This window comes from Acipenser ruthenus, chromosome 28 (genome assembly GCF_902713425.1).
Source record: "Acipenser ruthenus chromosome 28, fAciRut3.2 maternal haplotype, whole genome shotgun sequence".
Lineage (NCBI taxonomy): Eukaryota > Metazoa > Chordata > Actinopteri > Acipenseriformes > Acipenseridae > Acipenser > Acipenser ruthenus.
In genome coordinates, this window is record NC_081216.1 from 25,237,350 (window position 1) to 25,263,260 (window position 25,911).

General features: G+C 36.4%; 1 protein-coding gene across 1 annotated transcript in view; it reads right to left on the bottom strand.

Annotated features, from left to right (window-relative positions):
- Window positions 1-25,911, bottom strand: part of LOC117434546 (protein kinase C-binding protein NELL1-like) — a 113,605-nt gene that overhangs the window by 29,184 nt on the left and 58,510 nt on the right. The window contains exons 13-14 of the mRNA XM_059002953.1: window positions 16,663-16,788; window positions 7,561-7,683 (exon numbers count right to left, since the gene is read on the bottom strand). Coding sequence (XP_058858936.1) covers window positions 7,561-7,683; window positions 16,663-16,788 — 249 coding nt within the window. The remainder of the gene's footprint in view (window positions 1-7,560; window positions 7,684-16,662; window positions 16,789-25,911) is intronic.

The window sequence follows — 25,911 nt, forward strand, 5'->3', positions numbered from 1 at the left end:
CTCCAGCTCGGGTGAGGAAGCAGTTCAGTATCCATGCCCAGCCAATCACTTGGCTCTCTTTTTTTAATACAACAAGAAGATATGCAGAATATTTTGAAATAAATTGCTTTCTTACAAATTAGGCTGGTCCGAAGCACATAGTTATCACATTTTAAAAGCCCTAGATTGTATGTAAAAGTCATGCCGGTTGTGGCTGGATCAGCTTGGAGAAACTACATTTACTTTGTTTATTTTCTTACATTTGCTCGATTGCAAAGTACTAAACTATGACAGGTCTGTAAGTGTAATCATAAACTAGAATAACGTTTTAGTAGGACACAAAAAAAAACAGAAAACCAAAAAACACCCATCAAATACAAACCAGATCATTATGATAACAGACCCAAAGAGATGGCTTAACATGCAATGTCACTCTTACATTCATTACATTTAACATCAGCTAACTCTTTTTTTCTTGCAAATGTTTTATGCCTGGAGTGCCCTCCATTAATGATGCAGACTGCCTTTTATAAATCACATTAGAATCCAGTGGCTCCTTGTCTGTCAAATTAGTCATTGGAGTGATAAGACAATAGATAATGTTTTTTTTTTTTTTTTTTTTTGTCTCTGAAAGGATTTCAACCACTGAAGACATAATTTTCTTATAAATAAGTTAGAAGCAATGGGACTGTTTCTGTGCCTATGACATTAACATGAAGGTGAATATATTATTCTCCACTGAAGAAGATGTAATTGGTATTATAAAATCTGTCATATTTAGTCAAACTTAGGCCGACATGGAAAGTGATTCACTCCTGTCAGGAATATCTTTGCAATACTGGAAGTGGGATCTGTAATGCAGGCAATATGTCAGTGTTCCAGGGGATCCGACAGAGAGCCTTCAAGAGGATGAATCCCAAGTGAAAGGCTTGTATTGTCCCAGAACTGGACCTACACTAGGTGGAATCAATCAAGAGGCACGTATTCAGCAAGGCAACATCTACGTGATAAGTGAAAAACGTTTTCTTCTGGGACATAATATACAGGTTGTGGGCTTACTTAAAAAGCAGCTCATAATGTAATGCTCCTCAAATACTGATTTTAACAGAGCCCTAGCCTCCAAGGACATCAGTGTATGTAATTTGATTGTAGACTTGACTGGCCTGCATATTCATACCAGGGTCTATGCTGCCTGAAATGATCCATATTTGTGTATTTATGAGGCTTATCAAGTGTACAGTGTCAGTATTAGTCTTGTTATGGCTGGGTGAGGCAGTTTGAGAGAGCTGCCTGTGGTTTGGCTGAAACAGCAGAGTTGTAGTTTGTGCTGTAGTTCTAGCAATGGTGGCTCTTGACAATAATGCTTGCATTTTCTTCATTCAATTCCAGGCATCATCTATGAGGTTCACCATTCTTTCATTGTTCCATTATTTATTGCACTTCCAATACCATGCAATATTTTCCACTGACAGAGTTTTTATTTATTTATTTTAATTTAGTCATTGCCAATTAGTTTTTATTATTTTCTCCCCAATTTGTAATGCCCAATCATTTTATTATGCTCAACTCACCGCTACCACCCCTGCGCTGACTCGGGAGGGGCGAAGATGAACACACGCTGTCCTCCGAAGCGTGTGCCGTCAGCCACCCGCTTCTTTACACTCTGCAGACTCACCGTGCAGCCGCCTCAGAGCTACAGCGTCAGAGGACAACGCAGCTCTGGGCAGTTTACAGGCAAGCCCGCAGGCGCCCGGCCAGACTACAGGGGTCGCTGGTGCGCGGTGAGCCGAGGACACCCTGGACGACCTAACCCTCCCTCCCCCCAGGCGACGCTCGGCCAATTGAGCACTGCCCCCTGGAAGCTCCCGTCCACGGTCGGCTGTGGAATAGCCTGGACTCGAACTCGCGACGTCCAGGATATAGAGCGCATCCTGCACTCTAGCGAGTGCTTTTACTGGATGCGCCACTCGGGAGCCCCCACAGAGTTTTTATTTTAAGTTGTTTTATTATTTTTATCTACTCAATCACTAAATTAACCTTAACAGGTCACATAATGTACAGTTGAGGTCTTCACGGGCCTACCCGAGACTCGACTGCACCGAACGGGTTTTCGGGTGCAAAATTGTCATTCAACACTCGGGTCGGGTCAGGTCCGATTTTGTTTACTCAGTAATACACAAACTGTCGATTACTATTAAGAGGCTCTCTTTGGTACTAAAAATCATTGTTTATAATTCCTGTTGCATGGATTGGCTTCCCCCAGTAGCACATGACACGGCTTGCAGAGCGCAGCAGCAGACACGTGACTTGCATTGAAGGTGTTTCTTTTAGATCATTCTTAAAAGTCGGAGTAATGGATTTGTTTATGATGTGAAAGAAAAACTTAAGAAATTCCATGAACAAAAGCTCACGTAAAAATGCAAGTCTGCGGTGTGGGAATCATTTGTTGTTATTATGGACAAAGTGTTAAGTGTTAAGTCATGCATTTGCGAGATCAGTTCATTTGATTTTCAGATAATATATAATTTAAATTTGGACCTGTGAAGATCTCTACTGTACAGTCTAAGGCCTACAGAACAGTCTCAAAAGAATCCATTATGTTACTATGGCAACAGTCATCGTATGCAAGTATAAGGCTCATTTGCATATCCGTGGTAATATGGCCTACAGACATACGCTACATAAAACAGGAAAGATTTGCATGTTGCTTTTAGGGTGCACCGTAGCAACCATCTATATTTTTTAGTACTAACAAATGTAGAAAAAAACAGTTTCATTTGCCTAGAAGGCGTGACGTTTTTCGGCAGTTTATACCTGCACAGCCAGGGAAAATGGCAGGCTGTCATCAAAGTGCTAATTTCTGCCAATGTAGCATGAGATGGAATTGATGAAGCGAGTGACAGCAGGGATGAGATTATAACAGCTTTCTCTGTGAGCCAGAATAGAAGCCAGGTATCATGGTGTCTCTGTCAAACTGCAATCCGAGTCTCTTATAAGACCTGAAGAGAGAACCTTGCCTTTCCATTCAAGTTTTCTCCCTCACCGCTTTTATTTTGCTCATTTACAGCTCATGACTTGAAAACGACAGCGCCAGTCTTTCTATATCTCACTGTCTGTGAATGTGCAAAGCCGCAGCATGCAAAAGAATTCAAAGCTTACTAAAAGGCATACAGTCAGCGATAATCACCTAGAGCTTTACAAAACTGAAACACACTTAACTTTTTTGTGTATTTAAATAAACAATAAAACAATGTTTGTTGTGTATGTCAGCATTTGTTTTTGTTCTGGTTCAGAGCTTTAAGTGACTAACGTGTGTGTATTATTCTGGCTACCAATGATTATAATAGGGGGAATTCAAATATAATATGATTGTGGTCTGGTACTGTGCTGTCAGTAAAAAAAAAAAAAAAAAAAAAAAAAAGTCAAATACAGATCATCAAAAACCAATGATCCAGTCTAGTAAGTACTGCAGGATTTTAATTGGCTTTAGGATGACATATTTGTGATTGGAATGGTATTGCTTTTTCCTGACAATAAGCTATGGTGTATCCGCTCAGCCATGGCATCCGCTTCCCATTTCTGTGTGGCAATCCAAGAGGAGACAATTTCCTTTAGAAACGGCTATGAACCTAGGGCTGATGATTAGTAATAAACTTCGAGTTTTTGGCTCCAAGGTAAATGACTTGACTTTATGGAAAAATGCAGCAGGTTTGTCAAGGGTCTGGTCTGGATTATTATTATTTATTTCTTAGCAGACGCCCTTATCCAGGGTGACTTACAATTGTTACAAGATATCACATTATTTCACATTATACAGATATCACATTATTTTTTACATACAATTACCCATTTATACAGTTGGGTTTTTACTGGAGCAATCTAGGTAAAGTACCTTGCTCAAGGGTACAACAGCAGTGTCCCCCACTGGTGATTGAACCCACAACCCTCCAGTCAAGAGTCCAGAGCCCTAACTACTACTCCACACTGCTGCCCTTAAGGGAGGTACCCGATGAGCTGAACTTGTGTAATGACACTGTCCCCTTCCTGGGTAAGACGACTGGAAGGCCAGGCTTTTGAAATTCAGAGAGAATTCAGAATGTCCTGAACGGCATTTCAATGAAGGCAGATTAATCTGGCAGACTTTTAGCATTGTGGCTAATGGCAGGGTGAATGTATTTTATATAACTAAAGGTTCAGGAACTGCATCGGGCCAGATCAGCGGATGAGAAAGCAGCACCTGTATGTCTTAGAATTTCAGTTTCTCTTTTAGCTTTGTGTTTTATACAGCTTAAAAAAAAAAAAACTACATTCCATAATGCGTTCCACAGCTTCTGCCTTCTCATCTATACCTACAATAATTATACAGTATCTACTTCATATTAGCTTCTAAAAATGCAAAAACAAAGAAACATACTTGTTTATTACATGAGTTACCCCTATCCTGAGTTCCGGGTGTCATCACAAGTCTAAAAGGGGGCACAAAAGGAGTTTTTTGCAAGCTACCCTGTGCTGCAAATACCTTCAGCAGAAAATTGAATACCCTGCCCACACTGCCCGAATAATGCACAATCGACAACACACATTAAAACCGCATGACTCCCATTCACTCTATTCTCAATCTCACTTAACTCTATGAAATTGTTTTATAATAATAATAATAATAATAATAATAATAATAATAATAATAATAATAATAATAAGAGCCCATTGCACAGCTGCCTGACAGTGATTTGCACATCAGAAAACAACTGAAATAAATCAACCAGTGTGCAATCCACAACCACAACTGGCGCCAGAGAGAACAGATGCATCCGTTGTAATGCTGGTAATCAGAAAGATATGTAGGGTTCATTTTCTTATTGCATTTTGTAATCCAGAATTTTAAACACTATTTCCTCTTATCTGGGATATCATGCGATAAGGCTCTATTTAGTAGCCTCCGCTTTCCAACCCTTCAGCAGAAGTGATCTAGCCACACGTTGATAGCTGTACTGCATGACATTGATTTTCTGTTACCCTCTGGCAAAGTACATAGACGAGTGACAGAATCCAACCCCATATGGCCACAGCATTCAGGCTTTTATGCACCATAACCTCACCAACCTAAAAACTGTTGCCAAAGGTATCTATTAAACTCTTGTGTTCTTCCTTGGAAGGTCTGAGGCAATAAAGTCGTCTTAAATATAAACTCTGTGCCGAAACAAGGAATGTTGCTCTGAACCCTGGAGTTTATGCAATGCTTGTAAAAACCCATGCAAACTTTAAAAGGCAAGCTCTACCTTTATCTTACATCTATTGAAACAGTATTGTTATTACTATAGTGGAAGGAACCGAGTAAAAACTGGTTTTAAGAGCTGCTCCGAATGCTGGTCTGAAATACCAGTTATTTTAACTAATGTTTTCTTCTTGTTCTTTAGAGTCACTTTGCAGCTCACTTATCAGTACCACTTTAAAATAATGGCTGCAAATTCATAAAGAATTCCGACAGAATCCCACAGGAATAACACCTGAATGTCTTCTGCACTTCCTCCGAGTTCTGAAGTCATTCCTTTTTAATTCAGCCCTGTTAATTCATGTGAATTTAAGTACCCATATTCATTTCATGTTTCTCTGTAACAAATTATGTTGATCACATGTGTAAAGAATGCATTTGTGTATGTGCAGCGGATTGTGAGAGCTGTTAATTTGTGCATGAATGCATGCCTTATACATGTGATCAACATGTGGTCATGCTGAAATGAATATGGGTAATTAAATTCACATGAATTAACATGAATTATTGCAGAACTCAGAGGACGTGCAGAAGACATGCAGGTGTTTTTTTTCTGTGGTATTGAGCCACTATCCTAAGCCACTGCATCAGCCTCTCTCTCTCTCTCTCTCTCTCTCTCTCTCTCTCTCTCTCTCTCTCTCTCTCTCTCTCTCTCTTCATTTTTTTTTTAAACAAAACCCTTTCATATTGAAAAAGACCATGAAAGAGATAGACCCTCTTACTGTCTCCCTGACAGAGGGATGTACTATTCAAGTTAAACATAGTGACTATAATCTATAATCTTCTGCTGTGTTTTAATTGAACTTCTACTGCTAGTTCATTGTCTGGAGCTCAGAGCATGTTTATGTAATTGCCTTATCGTCCACACTGGATCAATGGCAAACTGCCTAAATTGGAAAGCGGAAAGAGGGCTTGATATCTACATTCTATTATCTCCAGCCCTGTTTCTCAACAAACTTCACCATCTCATCCAACAGGGACTCTTGTTTGACTTTATATTAATCAAGTTTATTTAAGTTTTACCTCCCTACAACTCCAGTCCAGTTGGTTTGATGGTCTTCACAACATAATTTGCTTATCACAATCGCTTACAAACCTAAACAAATCAGCCAAGGACGTAGTATTTCTGAGTTAATATCACAATTTTTGGAGAATTCCAAAGTTGGAAATTGACAAACGAAACTAGAAGAATACTACTTGACTGCATTTTGACCAACCTCTTAAATCAAAACCACAGCACAGCAATTACCATAGCAGAGCTACAGCATTAGCTCAGGATGGGTGAAGCATAATAATTCTAGGAATATAATGTAAATACATCATGAAAAATATGGTCTTTTGTTTGCAGTCAAAACTAACAAGTCCTCCTCTGCGTGCTTTTCATTCTGCAGTCAAAATAACGATGGATTTAATCACTTCCTAGAAGCCAAGAACATGTTGGATGCAATATAACTGGATACATAGATTCTGTTTGATTTATTTTATATATTTATATTTTATTAAAGACTCATAAGGTAAAAATTCAAGACACCACTAATAGGATGCTCACATTTATCATATAACTACTATGCCTTCCAACCAACAGGTTAATCGGTATGGATCATACTCCCCCCATGGTGACCATATGGCTTTGTATTTCTGCCAGGAAGGAATCTTTCTATGCAAATTAGTAGTTTTTATACAAAGAGAAAAGTGTGGATGTGGCAAGAAAGTTTGCATACTACTTTGGTCAGGATAGTTTAATTTATCCAACCTGCCAATTGTGTGACAGGCACTTTCCAAAATGCACAGCTCTCTCAGAAGACCCAACATACACCTGCAACTAATTTGAAATCGTGTCCCTATTTAATCTTCCCAGTCTTTTAGCACTGTTTTACAACCATAATCAGTCTAGGCAATTTCAGGTAAGGATGTCATTTTTTTTTTTTTTTGCTAGGGTACCTCTTAAAAGATATATAACCAGCTAGGCTGACAAAGTTTGAAATCATATTCTAGTAATTCAAAGACATACGCATATATCAACTTTTTGAAATTCTAAAACAGCAAAAAAAAAAAAAAACACGTTTATGCACGTCTAGAACAGAAGTGCAGCCGAGAACATTTCCCCTGGGAGATGCAGTTATACTAAAATCAATTCTCATCATCTCTGTGCGTACTGCTGCCAGATGATGACAAATAAGCCAGAGGGACTGATGCAGCAACCAATTGACGTCATTTTTTTTTTTTTTTTTTTTTTAGATAACTGACAAAATGGTATAATTGGCTTGCAGTGAAGATTTTCAACAAGGTTCTTCAAGTAGCACACGTACCTAGGCAGATGGTTCCGTTGCCCACGTATCCTGGCTTGCAGGTGCAGCTGTGTCCTCTGATGGTGTTGGTGCAGATTGCATTCTCATCACAATCGTGCTGTCCACTTGCACATTCATCATGTTCTGTGAGGAGGAAGTAGTAAAAGGTAATTGGTCTAAACTGCTGATCTTCAAGTTTAATAAGAATGTAAATACATAAAATTCATAAATAACACACTGAGCCCCATATTAATGATCTATGACAAGTAGTAATATTGAACACCACTGACCTGGCTAAAATCATAGAGAACACACATTGTATGAAATCCCAGGTAAGGATTAATATATATATAAAATTTAGTGAGTGTTTGTGCTATCAGTAATAATAATCAATGCAATACAGCTGCTATTTAGATCATTTTACTAGACCTCTGTATTTTGTCTTGTTCAAGAGCCATTCCTGCCCTGAAGACTCACACTCATTTTTGGATACATCTGGGGGAGAAACATACTGTCTGACATGTTTCTCATCAATATGTAGGAGCCATAATACAAAAGCCTCCCGCATTTCTTCCTAATTAATGTGTAGTATGGGAGTTGCACTTATTAAGCCCTCTAGCAAATTGAGCACATTATTAAATGATTTCTCATCCATTTTAAAAACTAAAAATATATGAAATGAAAGGTTAATTTAATTAATGTAGCCAGTCAGATTTGGTCTGTAATGATGATGGTTATTTTTTTGCTTCAGAAGGGAAAGAAGAAACATGGCTGTAAACATAGTCCAGAATAGACTGAATCCAAGGCAGAGAAAGAGAACCTTTGCCCTTTACTTCAATGTACAGTGGTGACTGACATTAGAAAAAAATCTCATGGCATCATGCAAGGTCATCATCTGGTATTAACAGAAGAGGAAAAAATAAACAATTGGGATTGTTTTCAAAGTTTATAGCAATATCCAATAAAATGCTTTTGGTTTTACTTTTTCTACTGTCATAAACACTACATACGAGCATTCGTACTATACAAATATGATTCAGATACTCCATATTAATGCTACACATATGCAAATCACAAACATAGACTGCAATGACCGCCGCTGTACTGGTCTAAAAGAGACCCAATATATTCCTACAGTTCACAAACGATGAAAAAGACAACAGTATTTTATGCTTACTTTAAAACACCTGTAATCCAATACAAAGCCTTCCAGTACCCTCCTACCAGGCACTAAATCACCAGAAGCATGCTGTCAGTGCCGCATTGCCTCCTCCTTTGTTAATGCAGTCTATAGAGGTAAATAATTAGAAGGGTGCAGTACATGTAAGATGACCTGTTTACTACTTCACATCAAAAACGAGTCTGCATACATTACAAAAAAAAAAGAGTCAATGGCCAAATTAGACAGAACTATAATTTTTGTATTCTGAAACTATAATCTTCGCCCAATTAGAAAGATCTTTCTCTTGATTAAAATTCAGCATGCATCCCAATTACTGCAACATATGTGAGGCAGTGTCTGTGACATTATTTCTTTAAGACTACTCATAGTCAAATCACACTTCTGTCTGAAAGTGCAAACACTTGCAGGTCTTTGACCAGGACTGAACAGGGTTGTTCCAGGAAACAGTATCATCTTCCTGATCTAATAGAAGAAGCTTTTTTTTTGGTTTGACCTTGTCTGACCTCATGCTGAGATGCTTCGAATAGTTTTTATTTAAAACCAGTTGACAGTCTGTAATTATTTGTTCTGTATTTAAATGTCAGTGTGTTTGATGCAACTTTTGCTGCCAGCTGCCTAATGGGCCCTACTTGAAACAAGACGTTGCTTGTCAGCTTGTGAGGGTCATCTTACTCCATGAAGGCTATTTCTGTCCAGTCTCTCATTATACTGGTTGATTTATTTTCCTGTACCATGTCTAATTGCTCATCATTGTCATTCACAAAATAAGAGGCTTTTACTAAACAAGATGTCAATCTACCAGCCAGGTAAAGCTATCTACAGTTTCCTATTGCACTGACAAAAAAGTTCTCAAAGTCTATGTTCATGCACTATATGATTTAGGGCAATGTTCTATAGTGTACATACCATTATTTGTTTATTTCTTAGCAGACGCCCTTATCCAGGGTGACTTACAATTGTTACAAGATATCACATTATTTTTACATACAATTACCCATTTGGGCTTTAACTAGAGCAATTTAGGTAAAGTACCTTGCTCAAGGGTACAGTAGCAGTGTCCCCCACTGGGGATTGAACCCATGACCCTCCAGTCAAGAATCCAGAGCCCTAACCACTACTCCACAGCCTATAATTATTATGTCACCCAGTAGAATAAACATTCTGTTTTAATACTCTTGTTTCAGTGGCCCAATGAGAATGAACATTGATGCATCAGAAGTTGGAATGAGTAATATTCATTTTCTAGGGTAGCCCTACCATTTGATCACAGCAGTTGACATAAATAACAAAAGCATAGACATTTTAACAGACGAGAGGAGAAGGAGGAGTAGCATGTGGTTATTCTTAAACGAATATAAATGATCTGTTACCTGAATGGATAAGTGCCTTAAAGATGTTGCTTTGTTAATCACAAATGTTTCTCATAACTGATTGAAGCAAATCAAGCACGACAGCATCAACAATAAGTGCTGTATAGAGAATAGTGGAACACAGATAGATGGTCTAGAATCTGCAGTCCACCCAGTATCAAATGTCATAGAGTCAGCCCAACCACACTAACGGCCAATTAAGTGATGTCCAATACCACCCATTTTCTTTACAGCTATATTAATTTGTGAAATAAAGACAGCATTACTTAATTACACTGTAAGAACAGCTAATTTCTGTTACTGAAACGCCTATCAGAATGCATTTCACAACATGAATAAAATAAGTTGATGGTGAGGCAATTTAATATAGCAATTTAAAAAGTGTCACTGCTACTCTAAATTAAGGAAAGTGTTTATAATGGAAAAAATTCATTTTCATGACCTTAAGCTACAGAAACAAGTAACGCATTTACATTCAGTTAAATGACATTCAATTGTGTGTGTGTGTGGTTTTTTTTTTTTTTTTTTTAAGCAAGTATTAGCAAATCTACCTTCCACAGGCTACTAAAACTCAAGATTTCAGGAGACAATTTTTTATCTGTGAAACTAGTTGTGGTTCTAGCAGTTTAAAAAAAAAGTTTACTGTGGTGCATGCAAGCAAGTGAAAGATTGGTAAGCTGTGAACTTCTATGAGGAAAGATTTTACTGTGAAAAACTGAGCAAATAATGTTTTTAAATGGTAGTCAACATGAGCCTTTTTGGCGGATTACTCAGAACATTTTAGAACTACAGTACATTGTAAAACAGTTAGCTAAAGCTGTGAACCAGTCAAAATGTATTTTTTAGTTTAGCATTGTGAATAGGCTTTTTGTTTTTTTTATCATGAATATTTTCTGAGGATAATTAATTTATTACTCCCTCTTTACTGCTTTCTAAATCCAAAAATTATATATATATATATATATATATATATATATATATATATATATATATATATATATATATATATATATTTAAAATTGTATCTCCTAGAAAGAGACCTATGCTGACATCAAACAGCAAAAAATAATAGGAAATGTAATAGTCACTGACAAGCCTTAGTTACTTAAGGCAAGGAATAATCTCAGGATTGTGCTTGAACAATCAGAAGATAAGAAAGAATATGCTGTCGGAGACTGCATCTTTATCCTTACCTTGCCCCTGTTAAATGTGCTAAATTTGGGTCCAGAAGTGACTGATGAAATTTGTTCCATGATTACTGCAAACTCAAAATGACGAGGGAAAAAAAAAATCCATCTCAGTGAGGTCAAACTCTGAGTTGAGAGAGATGATCCAGCTTTCACTTCTAAAAAGGCTCCATATAAACACAATGGGTTTGTTGCGCTGAATAATCTTTTGGCTGTTTCAATAAGGACACATGTCTAAAGAATGACTGAGTAGGTACTGACATTTTTCGGTCGGCTGTACTGACCTCTGGTATTGTAAAAGAAGAAAAAAAAATGGTGAAAGTTTCAAAACTCAAAACACCAGCTCAGAACTTTCATTTAAATACTCCTACACCGTTGTAGGAGCAAATGCTTAGTAAGTCTATCTGTCAAGGATCTGCAAGGGCAAGTTTTAATTTAAATAATAATAATAATAATAATAATAATAATAATAATAATAATAATAATGACGATGAAGATGATGATGATAATGATCTTAAATGTCTTTATCCAAATCCAATATTTCCCTCCCACTATCTGTTTGTAACACATTATTACAATCTGCAGCCCCTTCTAGAAGAACTCAGAATAGTGATTGCTCTTCTGAAATCAAGTATATTGAAAGCTAATTACCTATGGAAATAAATATTACAGTGCTTTGTACAGTACATTTTTTTTACGATAATACCTTTTTATATTAATGGAGATATTATTATAAAACATGTATTTAAATGTCCTGTTCCATCAGTTTTACGTTCTCATTCATTATACCCATTGCCCTTATTTCTCTTGACTGGGTAATGGTAAGTGCCTGCTTGGAATTTCTTTGGGATGCTGAGAATCATCTGTGGACTGGACTAAGACCACCAGAGCTAACTGACTTCATAAGATTGAAATCATTCTATTTTTTAGTCATTAAAATAAACTGGGTTGAAATTAAGTTCTGAGATGAATATACCCAGTTCATCACCTTTTGTTCATTCAGTAGTTCTCACTGAACTTCTCCCTGTACCCCTGTACACCGTATTTCTAAAGAGCAAAAACAAAAAATGTAATCATATTCTAGAAAGCAGCAGTGTGGCGTAGTGACTCTTGACTGGAGGGTTGTGGGTTCAATCCCTGGTAGGGGACATTGCTGCTGTACCCTTGAGCAAGGTACTTTACCTAACTTGCTCCAGTAAAAACCCAACTGTATAAATGGGTAATTGTATGTAAAAATAATGTGATATCTTGTAAAAATAATGTGATATCTCGTAACAATTGTAAGTCGCCCTGTTTAAGGGCGTCTGCTAAGAAATAAATAATAATAATAATAAGAAAGGTACCTGTAACCTCTTTTGGGCCTGAATTAGCCAGAGGGACTGCAGTCAGTTTAAATATTCATAATCTGAACACAGCCTTTCGAAGACATTAAAGTTCTAAAACAATATTGTACTTTTGTTTTGTATATTGCTGATGTTGTAATTTGAATGACCATATTTTTATTGTCTATTAGGCTCCCACCTCAATTGTTCCCTGCGCAGAAGTCACATTCCAGAAATCAGGGACTCTATCCCCAAGACTGAAGCTCACAGTGGCTTACATACATAGCATTAAATACAAGTATCCATGTCAGTCAGGGAACTAACTCGAGCAAGCCCAACCCAATGGTTCATTCCTGTCCATGTTCATGGTTTTTATCATACCCTGAAGTTTGGATTGTTAATGTGAGATCTGTTGATATTCAAATGAATTAAACAATTAATTTTTCAAGTTTCATAATAAGGGGATAAGCAGTGCTCTTGATATAGTATGGCACACTCAATACTGTGTGCAAAAAAAGTCCTTCGCTAATTTAATCACAATTGGACAAGTGGTTCTCAAGATATACCCAAAACTGTAAAATGTGACATACCTAAAGAAGGACGCGCAGACAGCCAGCCACTTCCACTATATCCCTATCAAAGAGAACATGAATCCCCAGCGAGGGACATTAAACTGTAGAAAATAACCTATTGATATCCATTCGCACAGAAGAATTCAATATGCTAAGAAATTACTTGTAATCGACATCTTCTGACCACACAGAGCAAAAACTCATACCAGGGTAGAATCTCTGTGAAAAAGGCAATTGATTATCCAGAGAAGGTGCAGAGTTTCTCATAAGATGTGACCTCAAAGAAGAAACTCTTTCCCATGACAGGTACAAAAGCCTTTTTTTTTTGGAGGATTGATTTTCTTTACCATCTTTTACAGCTAATTTTCTTCAGCTACAGTAGGATGCCTGGTTTTTGATTAGCAAAGTTAAGTGGAATCACTCAGAGACACATAGACTTGCCGGTTCTTGTCTTCTGACTCATTTTAAAGTCAATGTCACTGGTGAGCTTTTCAAGACGCTGTCTGTCTTTTAAGAGTGAAATAAACTTGCCAGTGTTGTTCACAAGACATTTCCCATTCTGAGAGGCTACTTTAAGGAAGTCTGCTTTTCAACACAGGAAAAGGGATTGCATTTACACGATAAATTGCAGAAGAACTTTAAAGCCATTCCTCTTTCTGTGGTGAAACAAAATCCTTCAATAGCAGAGAGCAGGAGAAGACAGCAGGTTATGGGCAATGCCATTCTAGGACTACCATCATGGGAGCACTACATTTACAGTGTTATTAAATAACTGACCAATGTAGGCATATTTAAATCACAGAGCTGTTAAAACAATTCCAGTAAACCTAACCTATTATAGTTTGAAGTACCATCACTTTGTAGACCTCATGTTTTCCTCTAAGAAAGACACACATATTACAGTGTTTTTTATAGCATTTGTTTTGTAGCAGTTAGTGAAGTAAGGTTGTCTGATAGCTTATCTGCTTATGCAATATATATGAGGCTGTGTGGTCCAGTGGTTAAAGAAAATAGCTTGTAACCAAACCAGGAGGTCCCGGGTTCAAATCCCAGCTCTCACTGACTCACTGTGTGACCCTGAGCAAGTCACTTAACCTCCTTGGGTGAGACGTTGTTGTTGTAAGTGACTCTGCAGCTGATGCATAGTTCACACACCTTAGTCTCTGTAAGTCGCCTTGGATAAAGGCATCTGCTAAATAAACAAATAATAATAACATTTATATCAGATACTGTACTTTTGCTTCACAGCTACAAAAAAAGAATACATGTTTACATTAAAATATGTGAGTCTTACAAGAAAATACAATATAAGAGACACACAAAATGACAGTAAATCATATTAGAAGAGATTTACTGGGATTATTTTATTAGCTGTATGTGCTTTGAGGTAAACTTCTATCCTAATATTACTTTGTAGAGCACAGAACTTTGGTGGCACTGCTGGAAATACAACCATGTCTGTTTAACAAACATTATACTTTTTTTTAGAATAAGTATTTGTGACCTGACCTTTGCAGGAGCGGGAACCTAAACAGAAGTGGAAATGCATTTAATCCTATGGTAATTATAGGAAATGGGTTTCAAAAACAAATCCACATATGAAATATAGCAGAAAAGACCATTTTAAAATAAAGCACAATGTAAATTGCAATTACCTTTGACTACCCTTATAAAGTGTAACCATCCAGAGGAACAGCAACTAATTGACAATAAAACAGTGAGGACAAAGGAAGGTGAGAACATCTGATAAGGAGACAGTGCACTTGAGCACAATCCTGGAGTACAGAACTGCTGTGGGAATAATGTGCTATTGCCGTGTGTGAAGAGAGTTCTAAATGTTTCTAGATTGCAAGAGTTTAGTTAAACTACAAGATGAAGTCTGAAGCAACAATAGTAAATTACTGATGGTAAGTTTGTTTATTGAAGATGCAGATCCTGATGCAACAAAATCCTTTTCTTTCAGTACCATCAAACTCTATCTTTTTTGAGTCTTCAGCAGTGTGGAGTAGTGGTTAGGGCTCTGGACTCTTTACCGGAGGGTTGTGGGTTCAATCCCCAGTGGGGGACACTGCTGTTGTACCCTTGTACCCTTGAGCAAGGTACTTTACCTAGATTGCTCCAGTAAAAAAAAAAAAAACAATAAATGGGTAATTGTATGTAAAATAATGTGATATCTGTATAATGTGAAATAATGTATAATGTGATATCTTGTAACAATTGTAAGTCGCCCTGGATAAGGGCGTCTGCTAAGAAATAAATAAATAAATAAATAAATAAATAAGAACAGCAGACTCTCGCTAATCTGAAATGTTTGGGACTGGACCCCGATCAGATTAGTGATTTGTTCAGCATGCTGATCAGAATCTGTGCCATGATAAAAAATGCATTGTCTAGTCAAATGTCCATGCAAAGTCTGATCAAATTCAGGCGAACAGTTCCCAAGAGGTATTCCATATTAGCATAACCAATCAAAGGTCAGACATTATGCATTATGCACCAGAGCTATAGTCTGACAACGTGCTAGTGAATGCCCATCTTAAGTTTTATCATAACTGGATGACCAGTATATCTTTAGAAATATGAAAACTAGGCATATGTTTCCATGCAGGGAATAAATTAAGACTACACAACTCCATATTGCTTAATGAACCAAATCTAGAAAATGCTACCATTCTGTACAAGCTCTGTGAATCACTGAAAAACCTAAAATCAAGGCAAATATTTTAACATGATTAAGATATTGCTACTGCAGAGACGACAGACATATACTGAGAAGTACAAAAACGAACGAGGCTAGATCTGCTTTATTAGGAAATGAATTTGAGAAGACAGAGATAATAGTTTTCTCCATTTTCCAAAACAGCTGCTCAATTTCTTAAGCCAGTCTGAAAAGGTTAACATTTGCGTAAAATTCTAATTATCTGACAATAAACAATGCCTCCTCAAGGTCCTTCTTAATGGCATTTGCAGCGTAATGTTCCATGCCAGTTTTTCTCTATGCTAGTTAATCCCTTGTATTCCCAAAGAAGAACAGAATAAGCAGAGAACAGTACAAGCCGTAAACCAAAATATGGATACAAGTTTATGTATATGAAAGCTCAACAAAAATATAAATGTCATTTTCTCAACTGGTCAGAATCCATGGAAAAAGCATTTGAATCAACTGAGGAACCTTCTGGGCCTTCGTAACATATATATTTTAAGTAGCCTTTGACTTAGACCCAAAGGGTAAAGCTTTCAAAGTGTCCTGGAAACAAACACGTTTTGTAATACAGCATTTCAACAAGAGGTACATTTTTTAAAACAGCTTCCAATGATCTACAATAGTAAGTGGTCTTTAATTGACAGTTCATGGTTCAAACCATTAGCTTCAGCCGTATTCTAGCCTCAAAACTAATGGATGACACACATTGCAGGTAAGCTCAGTATTCACCAGCAATGCACAACTTATTTGTGATCCCAATCCTACTTAGAAGTCTCTGCACTTACCTGTGCAGGAGAAGTCATCCACTCTTATATACCCTGGGATGCAGTCACAGCGGTGAGATCCAGGGAGGTTAACACAGACAGTGTTAGCATGGCAATAATGCATCTCTGCTGCACACTCATCAATATCTGGGGAAACAAAAATAACACTGTAAATAAAACACCATTTGTCTGCAACCTCAATTATTAATGACCTGAACAACTGAGATAGCTCTCCAATATGAAATGTTCATATATATATATGGGGAAATACCAATGTGCTATATATTAAGGCAGCCAATTAATCGCAGCTAACTTCTGACATACATTAATTTTTTAACACATGTTAACTGCACTACTGTCTTGTCCCTTTTAGCACACCGTAATTCATTTCCTGCAGCATTATTGTAGTGCATGCTAGGATTGAATGTATAAAATGTTTGAATATAAAATTAGTCATGGAATGACATTATGTAACAAAGTACTCAAACTGAAGGATTTGTGAATGGGACATTTATTTTTTTAAACTTTCTGATGGTTCATTGGATAGAAAGAGGGTTACTTGTATCTACTGTCAAAGTGAGTTCCAGTATCACAGACATGCATCTAGTCTGCTGTACCACCTGCGTGCTAAACATGCTTTCACTTCTCAAAATACACTTTCTAATAGTTTTTTATTTCTGCTACAGGCAACAACAATACAACAACAAATGAAACCAGAGAACTCTTTTAGAAATTCAGGATCGCTGCAAACCCATGAATAAAGCCAAGTACGGTACTATAACCAGCTACCGACTGCACACTCGTTAACAGTACTGCTTTGTTTATTTCAATAACCACATTTTTTAAACAACATTAGTTACAATTATGGAGGATATAACCATTACTCAGTTAATGTTTTGTTTTATTTAGGCAATTTCAAGTTATTAATAAAATATCATTACAAAATATTATTATTATTATTATTATTTAAGCGGCAATGAAAAACAGTTTGAGTAAAAGAAAATGAATTGTAAATGCAGTCAGGTGAGTAATAAACTGACTCCATTGTGATTTATCCATTTAACAACAAGGCTGGATTGTAAATAAATATAAAAAGAGAATCCCCAAATAGGAAAACAGGATTTTTATACTGGGTTGTTTATTGGATAATAATAATAATAATAATAATAATAATAATAATAATAATAATAATAATAGAATCAGTAACAAAACACACTTAAATAAGATGTATTGCAATTAATAAAACCATGTATCAGGATTTTTGCCTGATCTTGGATGTGATATATATTTTGTATTTGTAGTGTTTGAGCAGTGAATACAATGGCCACATTTATAATTACCATTGGGGGGATTTTTTGATAACAAATTTGTGGAGGATCCAATTTAGGACTGAATGGACAAGTGTGTCCTTTAAATTTCTTGCACGTTTAAATGTTATCAAGGGTGGTTTGTCCTGTATTATTTCCTTAAGTGTGTTTATATATATATATATATATATATATATATATATATATATATAATGTTCTCTTCAAAATGATTCAAGATCAAAGAGTTTATAAATTTTGTAATGCACAGTATGCATATTAAAGCAAAGTAAGAGACAAAGAAATAATTCTCTTCTCATAGGATTCTCATTAAATCTAAACTTAGATCTGGAAAATGTATTAACCTTGTGTTACATACAGCACCATTTTTCAACATGCAGCTGTTTCATCTTTCCCTGGATAGTTTCATTATGATACATCTAGAGAGTCGTATATTTCCCATTCAACCACAGAATAAAAGAAGCAGGGAAAATGATATCATCTTATTGTCCTTCTGTACTGTGTTTTAGAAAGCTTCCGATTTCATTCATTACTGGACTAGCAATAGCAAAGTGTTCAATGACAGTTATTGTACAGAAACACAGCAAAATCAATGCAGTTTCAAGCACCTGTACAGCTAAGGTTTTGCCTCACCTAAAATTTTAGGATTGAGACATCATTTTAAAAAAATAAATATATATAAACATAACTTAGAGGTTTTATTTAACATCATGTAATCGAAGAAACTCCAAAATGATATCGCAAAAGTCTACCAGAAGCCATAATAGTAGTACAGTATGCAATTCAATATGTTAACATAACATTATTCAGCAGGTTTCATTCAACTTTATGAAGCAAAAATGAGTTAATTCTATAGGGTGATGCAAAATGTTTGGCCGTAGCTGTAGATGGAACAAACCAACCCTTAAGATAGACAAAAGAACCTCACGGATAACATATACCAGGGCTATAAAAAATAAAAATTTTTTTAAAAAAAACAGGCACTAAACACTCTGCTATTACACTATGGAACCCATGATAAGAAGCCCAGTGCAAAAGTCAGCAGCTGTTTTACCCAGTGAATAATACATCTTCAAAATAACATGGTAGGAGATGCACTGGCCATTCAATAAGCATTTAGATACTGCACTAGAGATAGCCGTGTGTATGTCTCTGTGGGCCAAATTTCCATTTGTTGTTCATGATCTCCTCTGGCTAGTTGCACACATCAGTTAGACTAGTCCTGTTGCTCAAATCGGTGGAACACTGAAAAGGAAGAATATTGTACCATAAGCTGGCCTTAATACTGGGAAATAATCACAGGCACAACCTTCACAATGTGACCGATATTTCGAATAAACAAGTGCATGCTGCTCTTGACATACAATTTGAAATGTGTATGTGTGTGTATCTCTTACAAACATACAAGAATTGCATGTGGACAGTAGGGAATGTCTAAATGTTAAGGATTTTGAAATCTGTGTTAAAAACTGGTAGACAGGTACAGGTCATCAATAGACCCCTAAGCGTGACAAAGCCGAATAAGACGTTTTTTTTTTTATTTCTCCTCAGGGAGGAGAAAAACCAGTCTAAAAACAATGGTCTCTGACAGTGTTCATCTATCAATAAATAACGAGGAATGAAACGGGAAGATGGAGGGACTCCAAACAAAAAAACAAAAAAAGATAATATACAAACACACATTGTCCTCATCCCAGTCTGTACGCACAGGATGTTGCCCCCACAGTGAAGTCAACCCTTTTGTTTAATAAACATCTTCCAATGTTTGGCCACTTGCTGCAGAGAATGAAATGAATCACATTGTGGAACTAAAATAATTTTTTGTTGCAACAAAGCTGGAAACTATACTGATCGTTTGAAAAAAGGAGTCATACCTCTGTCGTAAATATCGGTTGTCAAAAGCACTCTGTTTTTTTGGCCTGTTCAGCAACCATGCGGCAAAGCAAAACTGATTAAAGAAAAAACAACAACAACAACGAAATTGAGGATCTGAGGAACTTTTCATGTCAGACTTTTCATGTTGGGTTAATTTGGAATAAAATCTCAGTGTGGGATTCTTGCAAATTGGATTAGGATGTGGTGCACTTTGAAACATTTCATGTCAGTGTGTCATGTAATTCTTTAATGAATAGGATAAAGCAAAGGCAGAATACTGCATACATGACACAAACAGGTACCACTGTCTCATCTCATTAACTTACTCCAACAGTTTATAATTAATTTTGATTGTCCTTTCACGATAACAAACCCCTCGATATAACGAACAAAAGACCCCAACACGTTCATTATAGCGAGGGTGTACTGTATTAGCTTTTGGGGCCATCTCCTAACTTTTCATGTCTATAAAGTTAATAGCAGTACTTTAGTAGACATGCTCTTTGTTTTGCATGTTTAGCTTTTTTTTTTTTTTTTTTTGCATTTCAGAATAAAAAAATAATCATAAGAACTTGCCCAAAGTACTTCCCAACTACGCTTGAAATTGGCCAACCTCCAGTAGGGGGCGCACCCCTTGCAGCGTGCTCAGCACTGAGATCACAGCAGGGTCAGTGTGTAAGGGTGTAATTACTTAGCCCTACAGCATGAAGCTGGCCAGCATAATGGATCAAACCGCCTGCAGCCTCTGCCACCTCTGGAGCCCAGAAAGCTTAGGCAGGGGAGAGGAGGTGAATTGAGTAATGGAAATAATGGGACATTAAATCAAGGAGACAGGCATACTGTTAAAATATTTCAATTATATTCCATCAACAGTGAATGGTAGGTAAAAGTAAAGGTAAACATAAAACTTCAGGGGTTTTAAATGGCCATTAAAATGTCAATCTTTTGTAAATTACTGCTTTAAAATCTTTGGGTTCAGGGGTCATTTCCTAAACAATGACATAATTCCATAGTTTACCAAAGGTATGAATATGGATTTTTCTTGGGCATTATGTAAGTGTTTGACTGACAGGTATTTAGACAATTGCTTAGCAAATAATGAATTCAAGATTGCCCCCAGCCAACCAGATCTGCTTATCTTCTGGAAAAAAGAATTCGTTTTGGAATAACAACACGGCAAGGAAACTTACAAAATGAATAGCTATCCTTTCTGCTTCATTAGCAGAAGAGACTGTAGCAACCGGTGCAGAAATGAATTGTCCAATATTTTTTTCCATTTAATTTAGCAGTAATATCCAACGCAGCAGGCAATAGCTTCCAGATAACGGCCACAGCAACATTTAAGAGTCACAAGTGCACTAAACTATCCATGGAGAAAATGATCTAGCAGGTAGTGGCCACTACAAAGAATAAGAATGCTATTAGTGTTAAGCTGCTGGAATCTAAATCACTGTGTTAAAATGTCAAGATCCTTGAGCCTTACACAAATCTTGCTCTTAATTGTACTGTAATTCTTGATATGTATTTTTTGTATACAACTGTAAGTCTGCTAAGAAATAAACAGTAATAATAATAATAATAATAATAATAATAATAATAATAATAATAATAATAATAATAACAATAATAATAATAATAATAATAATAATAGGAACAAAAACATTATTGTATTCTTTTCAATGCAGCATGTGACTTATACATAAGTGGGTTTACATGCCACATCTTATGGTACACAAAATCTCCCTCCGTAAGTCAAGCTGAACCTGAATGTAAAGAATGAACTGTAGGCATGGTTTACATTAACATTTTTCACCAGCAGGGAATCTACCCGGATTGCATCAAGCACTTTTTTAAATAGGCAATCCTGGGATAACCCAGGACAGGTGGTTTATGCAACTCACAGAGATTCCCCAGTGATGTAAAATGCCCCATAAAATCCAGCTGTGGTTCATTCCTGCTTGGTGTAGGGTGATCAAATCAACCCCATATTGTTTACTAAATCTTTCACCTTTCACGATTATTGATCTGAAAATTACTGAAGAAGTTGATTTAGATGCTGCTTATGTTGGTGATCTCATACAGTTAATGTGTTGCATATCAGTGTTTTCTTTTTAAGACACATCTTTAGGTCACACTACTAATATTAGCGTTTTTTTTTTTTTTTTGACATAGACAATGCTTTCATTCTTACTTATGCGACTAGATCCGGGGCAACTAGTATGCCTTTGCAAGGATAAAGGAACTTCCGATCTTGAGATCAACAAACTGCCAACCAAACTGTTTGCGGCAAGGAAAACAGCTGGTGATCAGTGGAGAAAATGCGAGCCACTTGACCTACTATTACTATCTCTTCATGAAAACACATATTAGATGTCATATGATGTAATTCTATTTGGGATGAATGGAGTAAGGCTACTATTCATTAAAAAGGAGGCCAAGATACAATTTCACGAGCTGATCCTTTGTTTTAATATTGTCTAATCATAAAACTGATTTGTTGTTTTAATATTGCCTAATCGTATGAATGTAATCACAACACACAAATAAATAAAGCAAACTGCCAGGGGGCTTTAGTAACCATATTGTAATCTTACTATAAAACGATTAGAGTCCAAGCAACCATAGGATACTCTGCTCCCCCTACAAATGTCCCCCTCTCCTGAAAACCCTAGAGTTGCATTACACTTAACTGACTTTCTGACAGCAATTGCATTTTCTGATTAGAAATCTATGCTCTGTTTAATAATATATCTCTATTCTAACTTGTATACAAATTGGAATTACTCAACTCAAGGTTTGATTTGTGGGCATAGATTACATGTCGCCTTTGAGATATTACAGATCATCTTAAGGTGTTCCCTTGGGTGATAAAAATACATGATTGATGCCTCCACTTTCAGGAGAATACTTAAGGACTGAAAAGTAATTTGATGGAAAATGATATGCAGTATCAATCTTTAAAAATGCATATGCAAATTCTTCTAGTGTATTCAAGCTGACAAAGTTTGTCTGAATTTTTGTTCACAGAGAGAATTCAATGAAAAAGGTCAACAGAAAGCTATTAAAAATGATGTGCTACTACAGACGTTAATCTTGGTAAAAACAGAGTGTGAAATTTTGAAAATCAAACAGCCCTTTTTCCGAAAACCTCAATCCATCAAAAGCGTTCTTTTTTTTGGATTTACGAAACACTTCCCTCGGGATCACACACAACCAAAGTAATCAGGTGGCATCATTAATTCAGCTAGTTACTAACCTGACTTATGGGGTCACTCAAAATTAAAATAAGGCAGATGTGCCTTCGCAGGAGAACCCGCCCCTTGGGTAGGTTTGTTTTTACTGCCTGTCTTGCTCCATCAAAATCAATGCTCCCCCACCCTCCCCCCAGATCATACATACATCAATGCCATAAAAAAACATACCAACAGATTACTTATCATACATTGAATTTCACTGTGTAACAAGTACTGTATCTGCAGGCACAGTGGTCTCAATAAAGTACAGCTTCAGTTAGATGGTCCAAATTTGAAAGGGTTTTTTTTGGTTTACTGTCCGTTTTTTAGAGAATGTTAGGAAACTGGGTCATTCCTTTTTGTTTCTAGTTTCAAGAGCTTTAAGGTTGCGAGGCTTCACTGCCTTGCTGTGTGACAGAGCTGAAAGCCTATCAAAACAACATAACATGGGGCCATGAGTCATTAAGAACCAAGGGAAGGCATATCAACTCCACTTTCATTGAGCTTCCCACCATATGGCAAACAGTTATGTTCAAAAGCACACTGCATTCATGAAAGTTCTATCTTTAAAGTTGCTTAAAGCTGTTTTTGTCTGATAGTACCTACTGGCTGTTAAACAATTAGAGCAGGGGAAGGAGAACTGAACATGCCCCACATACTGCACTTTTGGTGCAGTTTGGAACTACTATAATAAGCAATACTTGGGCGTTATTCAAATATAAAAATAGCTTCTTTTTTTCCACTATTTCTCTCTATCAGCTGAATCCAACTCCTGATGCACAGGTGTTTTAGTTTGTTGCATCACAGATACCACGACAACTATTACTGCTGTTTTGTGGAATTCTGATTGTTCTTGACGTTCTTTCAGTTTTGTAACTGCTGAACCCCAGATTGTTAAAGGACGTGTTTATAACCTGTCAGTCTTCTCTGCATTTTCTACCAAAATGCACGCAATATTTATAGTAGGTTCCATGAACTTCTGCAAAGACAGAATATGTTTTTCTTTTGTTTATTTCTATTATACACTTTTCTTTTAAACAGTGTACAACATTTTACAGCCATTTTTCCTCATCTAACATCTTGTACCAGGATGGATAACTGGAACACTGTGGCAGCAGGGTGATCCTGGTTTCATACCCTGATGGGTTTTTTGGGGTTTTTATTTTGTGAGGGCAACATTCTTTCTCTGCACTACTGTCGCTGAAAAATAAATACATTCGTGAATTAATACATAAACACATTGCCATTAGATTTACAGTCTGTATTTTATTTTAAAATAATAAAATATTATACAGATAATCTCATATATAAGCATTTCATTTCTATCATTACAAACATATTTGCCAATCTTCATGTTTTAATAGTTTTTTTAATGTCCAATAAAGAACTAATATCGCTTCTGTTCAATTTTTTTAATACAGCATTTAAATCATAAAAAAATGTAAATATGGTAAATATCAAACTAGGTAGCAACACTAAAATCGAAAGAAAAAACAAATCATTACATTTTTTGCCAGGGAAAGTTTGTCTTGAAATACTTCTAAACAGTAAACTTCATGTTTGTTTTGTTTTTAAACATTCAAACAAGTACACGCTTGACTACAAACTCTTGTAAATTACACAACGATTTTTCTAATCTGCTAATATCTTAGCGACTATGGTGGGGTTTATTTTGTGTAACTTTACTAGATTGCTGCATTTAAATGTCAGGAAACATCGAAATAAGAAGAAGAAGAAGAAGAAGAAGAAGACGAAGAAGAAGAAGAAGAAGAAGAAGAAGAAGAAACATCTCAGTTTGAATACAGTTATTAATTTTAAATGTGCTTCATGCTGCAGGATTCTTTGCGACATCTAGTGGCCATATTCCACTGCTGTTGTTGTTGTTGTTGTTATTTTAAAACATGGCATCCAAGCAAAGCAGCATTATGTGGAATTTCTTCACCAAAGCAGGAGAAAACGGAATTTGCAAACTCTGCCAAGGAAATATTTCATTCAAAGGAGGAAGCACTAACACACTTAATGTGCTCCACAGATATTTTTTATTTAACCCAAAACAAAATAGGTAAACATTTTGTAAGTGTGTGAGTAACTGTAGATAAAGCCTTCCATACTGGAAGCCACACAGCTTCCAGCGACAGAGCGAATATCGGAAAAATAAATAAATAAAAGCTACTTGTCCGACGGGCAAAGTATAAGGGCAAAGCTTGTTGTCCCGAGGGTCAGGAAATACGAATTGCACACTCCTGTATGCTATTTTTAAATATATACGGCACATTATCTATTTTTAGACCACCTGTGATTAAATATTAACTTGGGTGCTTTAAGAGAATTAAATAGTTTTTTGTCTTAAAATAATGGATCACCATTGTAGCCTGACAATTCTAAAACACCTGACTATCCCTGTTCATCTCTTCCTTTCCCCCGTGATTTTTGCTCTGTTAGTCTATTTTTATCCATGGCGCTCAGTGCCCTGTCTTACAGTGTCCTTCTACCACTGTCCCTGTGATACTGACTGGCTTAATCTTTCAGATTCACACAGATGCTATCTTTAGATGATAAATTATAGTAAGCTAACCATATAATTGATATGGAGCTTCTGTGCCCCTGACCACCTTTTGCAATGGTGCTCTGAAGGACTAGCACTGCTTTCTAGAGAACAGTGATGCTGCTGAAAATTACATTTTTAATAGCTAAAAAATGGTCCAAAAAAGCAATTTACAGATTTTATAATCATTTTAATAATCTCAGCTAAATATCATATTTTCACAAACACATTAGGGTTAATAAACAGTAGACCCTGTATGTATGCAGATGTATGGTATACGATATTCAAGTGG